This window comes from Carassius auratus, chromosome 31, assembly GCF_003368295.1.
Source record: "Carassius auratus strain Wakin chromosome 31, ASM336829v1, whole genome shotgun sequence".
In the NCBI taxonomy this organism is placed as follows: Eukaryota; Metazoa; Chordata; class Actinopteri; order Cypriniformes; family Cyprinidae; genus Carassius; species Carassius auratus.
In genome coordinates this window covers 14,709,123-14,720,065 of record NC_039273.1, presented here as the reverse complement: position 1 = coordinate 14,720,065, position 10,943 = coordinate 14,709,123, and the positions used below count along the sequence as shown (strand labels likewise).

Genomic DNA, 10,943 nt, shown 5'->3' with positions numbered 1-10,943 from the left:
CAATATTCCAATATTGTTTAGTTTCAGTTTTGGTCACCTTAAATAGTTTTCTTTTTGTTTTATATTTTGTATAATGGCTTCAAATCACTTTTCACACTTGTTTTTCTTTGAATGTTTATAAAATAAATTGTTATCTAATTGACAAAATGCCTTTGTACGCTATACACATCACATCCATAGACATTTTCAATTCGATTCTGAATATGCAATCTTGAAACATTTTTAATATGCAAAATGCCCTTTATACTGGCTTAACATGGTTGTTTTGTTGCCATAAATATGTGCTCTGTTGGTGCTTATATTGAGTTCAAGATGTTTTAGATGTTTAGATGTTTTTCTAAGAGCACATTTTCTAACCCAAAGCCTTAACTGGTCTTTGTGGTCAGATATTTATTGATGAGTCATTATTATAATAATTATATTTTTTTTCTGGCAGAAGTTGTAAAGCATATGCTGCATTAGTCCTCAAACAGGAAGCAGCTTCACCTCACAGCAAGATTACTTGTGTGGAATCTTTATGATTCTGAGTCTTGTATCAGTGTTTTTCTGATAATTTATTTTTAATACACAAACATTTAAATATATCATTTATTTCCAGATCACAATCAGTTATGGATGTTCCTGTTTTAGCTGCATTATTAGAGAAATGGTGAACCAAATAAATAATTTTGTGGTACTAAGGAAATTGTTATGGTTATAGCGTAGCTTCCTCCTTTTCCCTGAAGGGAGCAGTATAGTACAAAAATATTGTCCGAAGCCTAGATACATTTATTTACATTTATATCAGGGTTTAAAGTAATTGTCGATTTGTAAACTTACAAGATTGTATTTGTATAATGACCAGTTACCCTATCTCAATTTTGATTATAAAAGCCACATATGAAGAAAAAAAGTAACTACGAGAAGTTATGAAGAGCATGCAGAGGCACGTATTCTGCAGACAAATATTATTCCTCAGAGGTACGTGGTGTGTTACAACTTTCTGAAGATATCTGCTCTCTACAGTGTCTCATTCACTGGAAATGAATGAAATGTAAACTGCAGCAGCAGTAGCAATGGCCTCCATTTGTCTGTATTCAGTATTGAGTTGCATTTTGACAAGATAAACTGTCACAAGCTATTTTAAATAGGCCTTAGAATCAGATTGAACATTTTAGTTTTTAAATTGGGATACAGAGGAAGCTTTAAATGTGGTAAAAAAAGGATCTGTAAAGTAGTGTGCAACTGCTTTCAACTCATTTGTTCCCTTGCTGAACAGAACTGCCTGGTTGATCTTGTTCTATTCTCTTTGTTCTTTATTGTCCCTGATTTTGAGGAAGTTCACTGTACTTGAATAAGCTTTTTGTATAATTGTGTTCCATTATTAAATCAGTTATTCAGCAATGGACACTTAGTATGTGCAGCATATTCCAAGGAATCACTAGACATGTCAAAACAAATCTTGGGGTTTAATGTGTGCGCATGTTTCTTTGGGAAAGCAGATGTTTCAGCTGGGCGGCTCTAATGAATTCTAACCAATACAAAAACAGTCAAGACTTGCAAAACAACTCTATCAACGATGGTGGGGGCATGTGACTGGAGTAACAACAGCTATGCACCATGCATTTTACAAACATTTTATTCACAAAACCGTTCTTATGAGTTATAAGAGAATGCAATGAGTTTGTGGCTGAAAAAGCAAACTTGACTAAAAATGTTGTTATAGGCTACTGTAGTCCATAGTTTTGTATTAAATTATAGTTTAGTTGGCAACGTTTTTTTTTTTAGCCTATTTTACATTTTACATCACACTGTGTTGTTATAGACCACAACACCCAAAATATACCCCGATACCATTTTTATACAAGACATTATTTTCATTAAAGACGAGACAGACAGACTAAATTAATGGGTAATGTCCTGGTAATGAGCTCCCAGTACATTTTCTGTTATTTTATATCTTACAATGAAGATGAATAGATCTCCTTAATTCTATCTCTCTATCTAAACACTGGCTCATCTAGAAGGGCGGATGTGAAACCACAACTGATAATCTCCGCCTTAACGGAGAGCTTTTCCATAGAAGGAGACTTGATGCGTGCAGCCCATCCAAACACATGCCTCTCAGCCTCCCGACAGCACTTTAATCTCACCCTCACAGATTGCACCTCCGATGTCGTTCAAAATGTCTCTTTTTGAGACTTTGGGGGGATTTAAATGACTTGCGAGAAACCGCAATAGCAATTGATCACTGATTCTCTTCTCTTTTGTCCTCTTTAATGGGTTCACGTTCAATCCGACAGAAGGTGAGAGCGAGTCTTTTCTACTGATGCAGTAAAACACGCGAGTTTTCTTCTTTGTGCAGATCGTTTAATGCGCCATCAGATTTTGGAAACAGAAGAAGGTGGAGAAGGATCAGTTCCGTGCACGACGATAAAGGTGGAGGTTGTCAGCTGATTGAAATCGATCTCTCTCTCTCTCTCTCTCTCTTCACTCATGAAGGGAATGGAGATGTTGCGCCGCTCCTCAGTGTTCGCGGCTGAAGTGATGGAGGTGTTTGACCGCTCTCCCACGGATAAGGAGCTCGTGTCGCAGTCTAAAGCCTTGTGTAAGGATTACATCAATTCCAGACTTCATCGGGCTGAAATCGGAGGGTCTAAACCAGAGCAGGGATCTGGAGGAACACTGGCTGAGGTGTCTTCGGTTCTTCTGTGGTTGGGTAAGACATCTGACGTTTCACATGTAGGCTATACATTCATGATTATGATTATGGGGGTTTGCCAAGGTGTTACGCGTACTATAGTGAAGTGAACACACACACATGTGTCTGTGTGTGTATGTAGAAGAGCTAGTAACTAGAGAATAAGCTGTATACTTATCTACAGTAGCCTATCTGTTTCAATTGTAGGTTGATGTATAGAGGTTATTGTGGATTTGTCTTAAGAGCTAATACTGCACAGAACTTCCTGTCGGTTTTATTTTTTCTTGAGCCGTGCTCGTCCGGTTGATACCAAAATGTAATACCAAAGAAAAACAAATACATAAATAAATGGGGCATTCATGAATGTTCTGTGAACTTTCAGAAATGAAAATAAACATGTTTCTCAGCTTCCTCAAAGCCAAACCATACAATCGCATAATATTTTATAACACTGTATCTCACCCACTGAAAAGTGCTTTGCCTTTTGTACCGTGTTGAACCATCTTCCACATTCCTTTCTTTCTTCCTTTCGTGAGATTGAATGTGTAATGGCTATGATAGCGTTTCATCTCACATCATCTGTTGATCAGACACACTACAAGTGGCTTAACATGTACCAGATGACACTCATCTGTCATTGTGCTGTAAGAACCTGTTTTCTCCTAAAAGGGAAAGCACAGGAATTTGAATCTGAGACAATTGTGTAACTGTGGGGAGCTGCTTTTTATGGACAAAGCATGCAAACACGCAGATCATTATCACAAGAATGACTGAGGGTTTCCCACCCGTATGTAACTAGGTTAATCCTGTACTGTCCTGCAAGCCCTGTACTCCTTGCACCTCACCCACCTGAATCACTGAAGACAGATGATTCATGTGTGTGAGACATAACTCAACACATAGCCAAAGACTTATTTAAAGGAATAGTTCACCCCAAAAATGAAAATGTAGGGAAAATTCACTATCGAAGATGTAGATGAGTTTGTTTTTCACTGGAACAGATTTGGAGAAATTACCTCCTTCTCTGAATTAGTGGTTTTATTCAATAAGACTCTAGACAGTTTCTTCCGGTGAGAAGAAAGCCGATCATTTGAGCCGAGGGAAACTAAAAACACATTTATCTCTCTGTCTCCTAGGTGATGAGCTGGAGTACCTGCGACCCAATGTGTACCGCAACGTAGCAAGACAGCTCAACATCTCCATTTCCTCTGAGAGCATAGTCTCTGATGCCTTTTTGGCTGTCGCTGCAGAAATCTTCTCTACAGGTTGGTCAGTGCCTTGTCTCAATATTCATTAAGTACAGAAAACTGTTTAGTTTCTGTAATAAACCGCTCGGTGCATCTGGTTCTAGAGAAGTTGTCCATCCTTGCAGTTAAGCATTAGCAAATACTCACACTGAAACAGAGGATTCATTTATTCCGCGAAAACAATATAAAACCTGGTTTATTTATTCTTAATATGATGTTTTTGTTCAGTTGCTGAATAAAGAAGGTATATTTACAGTACCATAAAGGGCCAATTTACCCAAAAATGACAATTCTGAAAAGCACCATAAAATATGGATTTTTCTTGAAAGTAAACAGTGTCTGGGCACCATGGAAGTTCTCATTCCCTCTGCAGCATACTGTACATTGCTCATATTTAGCACAAACCCCTGGGATTCAGCTTAGTTCATATGACTGCAACCTTTTTTGACCTCCAAGATTTATTGTAGGGTTAAGTAAATCATGTTCTTTTTTTTTCTAACATGCACAGCTCTTAAGATGTGCTGTAACATGTTCACCTAATGTGTTAAAGCATAACTGCTCATGTCAGACAAAACAGTGCATCAAAAGACACAAAAGTGCTGCACCCAGTGATAACCTTGCACCTCCCGTCTGTCCTCATACCTGTCCTGAAGCAGTGCAGCTGAATTGGTAATTGGTGTTCACTTTATTATTATTTTTTTTAAACTCTCTGTGCACTGCAACTATATAGTTAGTGTTTTTTTCTTTACTGTGAATATTTCTAAGACAATTTAAATAATGGTGCAGTTTTTAAAGGGGTCGTGATCCGTGAACTGAGAAATCAATGTTCCCTTGATCTTTTGACAAGAGATCATTGTAATATAAAAATGCCTTTTATGTTTCAGAACCCCAAACTTTCTCATTAGTCTGAACAGTTTATATTGAAGCCAATCTGCTAGAATGACATGTTGTGGAATGTGCCACATTATGACGTAATAGTGTGGCTAAACCCCGCCCCCACAGAAGAAGATCAACGCCTGCTTCTACATCACTGCCTGTTTAGCCCCACCCACCGATTCAGGCTTGTAGTGTAAATAACAAGAGAAAACCAAACGATACAGATGGCTCGGAAGACAAGAAGACGCTTGCTGTGCCAAGTTGTGGAAAACAGTGTTTCTTTGCATTGACTTCCTTTTGATATCGAGACTAGGAAAGAGTGGATGAAATTTATTTATAATATTCCAGAGCACGTCAGTAAGAACTGACCTTTGGTCCTTTGTTCACTTTATTTCACCTCAGATTCATTTACAAACAAGGCACAAATCAAAACAGGATTTTCAGAAAGATTGAAACTAAAGACGATGCTGTTCTGACTGTAATGTCACAACACACAAGTCTAACTTTTTTTTAATTCTGTGGTCACTGTTGCTTTGTCTGTTATTTCAGATCATTTGCATAGATGTCCATCTATGAGGAATGTAGACTGTTGTATGGGTCAAAAAACATTGTATGGGTCAAAATGATCGATTTTTCTTTTATGCCAAAAATCTTTAGGATATTAAATAAAGATCATGTTCCATGAAGATATTTTGTACATTTACTACCGTAAATATATAAAAACTTAAGTTTAGATTAGTAATATACATTGCTAAGAATTTATTTGGACAACATCAAAGGCGATTTTCTCAGTATTCAGATTTTTTTGCACCCTCAGATTCCAGATTTTTTAAATAGTTACCATACATAAATGGAAAGCTTTGTCTTGTGCTCGTCTTTCTGAGTGACACTAGCTTGCCTGCGAGTTATATAACAATGGTTGAGGGATTATCAGGTATTTTGTTGACTGTTTATGATTTTCATACACGCTTCCACCAATGCACACATATACAGTAGTGACGGTGTAGAGTATATGCTGTCAGTAGAAATATGTGATTTGATTATGCTTATAATGCAGTTGTCGGCTCTGCTACCTGCATTAGCTAGGACACTTTACCTCTTTGTGGGGCCAACAATATTTAAATTGGTTAAAACAGGCAACACGGGAGATTAAATGGTACATGATCTTGCAATGTAGAATTTAAATATTCTAAATGTCCATGGACAAGGACATACTTTCAGTTGGATTATATTGGTGTCCATCTTTGTCTCTCTACAGGTGTAACATGGGGGAAGATTGTGTCTCTGTATGCCGTGGCCGGAGCTCTGGCTGTGGACTGTGTTAGGCAAGGGTATCCAGCGATGGTGCACACCATTGTCGACTGCATGGGCGAGTTTGTTCGCAAGAGCCTAGTGTCGTGGTTAAAGAGGAGAGGAGGCTGGGTAAGCAGTAAATCCATTAGTACAATCAATTAACAATTGAAAAAAAAAACAGAAGACAGTTTGTCATACAGGTTTGGAACATCATGAGGCTGACTAAATGATGACAGAATCTTCATTTTTGGGTGATACTTCTGGATGCAATTGCAATTGCAATTTTAAATGAAATTACCTTTGCAAGGCTGCAGAAATAAAAGGAAAAAAATGTAAATAACTATTTTCTAACTTAATGCTATTTATTCCTGTGATGGCAAACCTACATTTTCGACAGCCATAACTCCAGTCTTCAGTGTCACATGATCCTTCAGAAATCATTCGAAATTGCTGATTTGGTGCTAAATGATTAGAAATTGTTATTGGTAATCAATTATTAATAATTGTTCTTATTGTCAATGTTGAAACCAGTTTTTTTCTGCTTAATATGTTTGCATTTTTGCTAATTTTTAAGGATTATGTGATAACTAGAACATTAGAAAGAACTGTATTTTAAAATCGAAATCTTTTGAACATTATAAATGTTTTTACTGTCACTTTGTATCAGTCTAATGCATCCTTGCTGAATATAACCATTATTTATTTTTCTTTCTTTAGTTTCCACAAAAGATTTTAAGCAGCAATAACAATATTCAACATTGACAACAATAAGAAATGTTTCTTGAGCACCAAATAATTTTATATAGAATGATTCTAAGGGATCATGTGACACAAAACATGAAAATAGGAATAAATATATTTTAAACTGTAATACAATTTCACAAAACTACTGTTTTTACTTTTTTTATTTTCTTAAAAAAATTTAAGACCTATTTTACAAACATAAAAAATCTAACTTGTAAACAGTTCTTAACGTGATTAATGCGATTTTGAAAAATGAGTAATATAAGAAATATTTAAAATTTTTAGAACACCGTTCTATCACAGTTAGCATAATATTATATTATCTCTCTTGTGTGGGTAAATTTGCTCCTTATAAAATTGATCCAATCAATTTTCACTTTAATCATCTGAATGCGTACTAAGCTAATTTGGAACTTGGACAGCTGCATACTGAAATATAAATATGAGTTGGGGAAGTCGTGGCCTAATGGTTAGAGGGTTGGACTCCCAATCGAAGGGTTGTGAGTTCTAGTCTCGGGCCGGAACTGAATTGTGGGTGGGGGTAGTGCATGAACAGCTCTCTCTCCACCTTCAATACCACGACTTAGGTGCCCTTGAGCAAGGCATCGAACCCCCAACTGCTCCCCGGGCGCCGCAGCATAAATGGCTGCCCACTGCTCTGGGTGTGTGCTCACAGTGTGTGTGTGTGTGTGTGTGTTCACTGCTCTGTGTGTGTGCATTTCGGATGGGTTAAATGCAGAGCAAAAATTCTGAGTATGGGTCACCATACTTGGCTGAATGTCACTCACTTCACTTTCACTTTCACTAACATGTTCAGACTGCTGAATGTTGGCTTTGGCCTAAAAGGCACATAGTTGAGTGCAAACTGCAGTTGCTTTTTCCTTTTGCTATTGCCAGATGAACTCAGAAAAAAAAAAGTTGTATGTTTATTTGTGTAATTGGTGTTTATTTAGTTCATATTTTCTCTGTTCTCTTACAGGTGGACATTACAAAGTGTGTAGTCAATACAGATCCCAGTTTTCGTTCTCATTGGCTGGTGGCAGCTGCCTGTGCCTGTGGTCACTTCCTCAAGGCTGTGGTCTTCTACCTGCTGAGAGAAAAATAAAGAGCAGCACAAACAAGTGACGAACAGCTGGACACTCCCAAAACTGGCAGAAGGTGTTCCTAGTCAATGCTTAAGCCTTTCACTGCTCATGATGTGTTTACACTTGCACAAAGTTTGCACTTTTCCTTTAAAGGATATTCTTGCGCTCCAAGATGAAACAATATATTTAAGGCTTTGTTATGTTATGTATTTAACCTGGCCTCTTGCACTCTTGGCATTCCTTGCTGTTGCCAATTTTATTGAACCTAATGCTGATATGTAAAACACCATGTGTGGGACAAAGCTGAGAGGAAGCTATCATGACCTTTGTATTGAAATAGTGTTCATGTACATGAACAATGCTGCCTAGAACAACTTTTCTTGTCAGAAAGTTTCTCTGATTATTATTATATTTTCACTTTCTCAAGTGGTGTGAAAAATGGCTCGGAGTATATCTGTGTGTGAAATGGAGATCAGTATCAGGATAATATTCTTGTATTTCCCAAGGAAAAACTCCAAAATACTGTATGACTGTGGGAGAGAGCCAACAAAGTAGATTTTGGTTGACTAATAATGAAAAATCGATTTCAGTTCATTCCATACTTCAAATTTGAGCATGACAAATAATTTTTCTCTATTAATTTGTCATATAATTTTCGTGTAATATTTTCCCCTAATCTTATATTTGGTGTCGTTGGTGCCGCCTTGAACAATTGTAAGATATTATGGAGCATCGCCATAATAACTTAAGACTTGATGATGTATCATTTTTTATTTCATTATTTTGTTCTCTTGTATAGTTTATGAAAATAATTCTGTGGAAACTGGTTGAACTGAATGTATGCAAAAATAAAAATATATATATACTTTTTTCAAAAATGTATTTACTCTGCTTTTCATAGGGTGTGAAAAAAACAGTTTCATAATAATAAAGCCTTCATGCTGATAATTCACAACATTAGTGTTATTAGTTGAAAGCCAGTGGGAGGTTGCAGTTTAGATCAGATAACGTAGTTTAGTGATATTGTTACTATGCAGGGCCGTGCACAGACCTTTTGAGGGGCATGTGCTGAAACTGAAAAAGGGCACCCCCTCCATTTTTTATATCAATTATATATATTCTCTTTTTTTAGCTATTCTGTTTGGTTTTATTAGCTAATTTGTATTATTTGATTAACATTATTATAAATTACATTGAGAACAGGGGAAGGTGAGCAATGAGTCAAGTATTTTTGACAAACTTTTTTTAAATATAATTTAAGTAATTATGTCCAACTTAATTCCAGATTATCCTCCTGAAACCAGAGAGATTGCCTGTTGTGCATTTTATAATTTTTCTTGCTATTTGGGATATGTAGGACCTAATAAGTATAATACCTAAAATTTGTTTTTGTACAGGAAGTAGTTTTCCCAGAAAAAAGATGTCCTCATGTGAGGACAGTGGGTCTATCATGATGTGAAATGCTGCAAAGCAGTTTCATTCACTTTGCAAGCACAGATGCACATTGCATGTCATGCATCGCACACAGGATTTCCCAGTGCAGCCTTGTGCTCTGCATTCATGCATTTCATTTATAAAGTTATGTTATGTCCTCGGCAGAGGACATCGGGACTCAATTTCTAAAAAAAAATGAAAAGACATGAATGAAAATGCATAGGCAAAAACAATAGATTTTTTAAAATCACCAATAAATTTTTAATGTTCAAGATTTTTTTTTTTTTTTTTACCAAACTTTGTATAAAGATGATTCTCAACTATGGTATAACAGAATAATTCAGTATAACATTTTTCTTTCTGCAAAATGTGTGTAAAATTACCATTAATGGGTTTTCTAATTATATACAATGTATCTATAAACTAAATCTAATTTGCATATAAATGTGTTTTTGGGGCAACATGTAATGAAAAAAGAAGTGTAATAATGTGAGTAATAATTGTCAAGATTTTCATAATAATATATAATATTTCATAGAATATTGAAATATAATTTCTTTCTCTATTCATTTGTTATGTCTCCAAAAATGCGTCATAAGCATGCGTTTAGTCCCGGTGTCCTCATCTGAGGACATGTATGAAATCAATGTCCTGTTTAGTAACAGAAAGTCATATTTTGATTTGAAACCCCATAACATATTTCTGAGATGTTGATTTATGACACAGAATTTAAAAATTAGAAAGATTTAAATGATAACTACAATATATTATAGAAATATTATCATATTTCTATAAGAGTGTCACTAAATTAATTTCAGACATTTTGATGACCAAGGAGAGGGAGTGGTCATGTGAAACATCCAATCATTTGGTATCTCTGAAAAGCCCTGAATGTGCTCTGTACAGGACATCCAGATCTAAAACTGTGGCATGAACAGACTCAGAGAAATTCACAAAAATATAATGTCCTCATATGAGGCCACAGGGTCTCAAGAGGTTAAAAGAAACTATAGCCATACCGTTACTATAACATATCCAACATGTATCCGCCTACTAAAATAAAATAAGCCAGCAATGAAAAAATAAATAAAAATAGTGTGAAAAGTACAGTTGCAGTGAAAAGCATTTCTGAAGGATCACGTGACACTGAAGAGTACTGAACTGGAGTAATGATGCTGAAAATTCAGCTTTGATCACAAAAATAAATTACATTTTAAAATATATTCAAATAGAAAACAGTTATTGTAAACATATTACACTATATAGTATACCATAACATGATTAGCATAAATGTTAATAAATTAAGTGTATCAGCAATCATAAATCAAAGAAGAAATTTCTTAGAAATATAGTTATCTAGGAGAAATATAGTTATCTAGGTGACGAGGATCACTCGTCGCTTTGTGTAAGTTCCAGTACGAAACAGCGCGGGGGCGCACCTGTTATGATTTCCCGATGGTAAAAACTAATTATATGTTGTTTTTACTTATTACTATTACTTATCAATATATAGTTTTTGACCAGCGAATGCGTTCAAATGTTATTAATTTATTTTTTGCCCATCATTAAAACGGCGACGGCGCC

At 35.8% G+C, this 10,943-nt stretch overlaps 1 protein-coding gene across 1 annotated transcript; it reads left to right on the top strand.

The window, feature by feature from the left end:
• Nucleotides 1–2,056: 2,056 nt before the first annotated feature.
• Nucleotides 2,057–8,809, top strand: LOC113050635 (bcl-2-related ovarian killer protein homolog A). Its single transcript, XM_026213830.1, has 5 exons — nt 2,057–2,285; nt 2,482–2,698; nt 3,817–3,945; nt 6,062–6,225; nt 7,820–8,809. Exons 1-5 carry the CDS (start codon nt 2,259–2,261, stop codon nt 7,943–7,945), a joined length of 663 nt encoding a protein of 220 aa, XP_026069615.1. The 5' UTR covers nt 2,057–2,258; the 3' UTR covers nt 7,946–8,809.
• The last annotated feature ends 2,134 nt before the right edge of the window (nt 8,810–10,943 follow it).

Excerpts from the sequence above, each read along its gene's own strand:
- LOC113050635 (XM_026213830.1), top strand. The coding sequence starts at position 2,259 with ATGGGTTCACGTTCAATCCGACAGAAG. Across the intron at positions 2,286-2,481 it reads CACGTTCAATCCGACAGAAG|GGAATGGAGATGTTGCGCCG; the intron begins GTGAGAGCGAGT and ends TCACTCATGAAG. Across the intron at positions 2,699-3,816 it reads TTCGGTTCTTCTGTGGTTGG|GTGATGAGCTGGAGTACCTG; the intron begins GTAAGACATCTG and ends TCTGTCTCCTAG.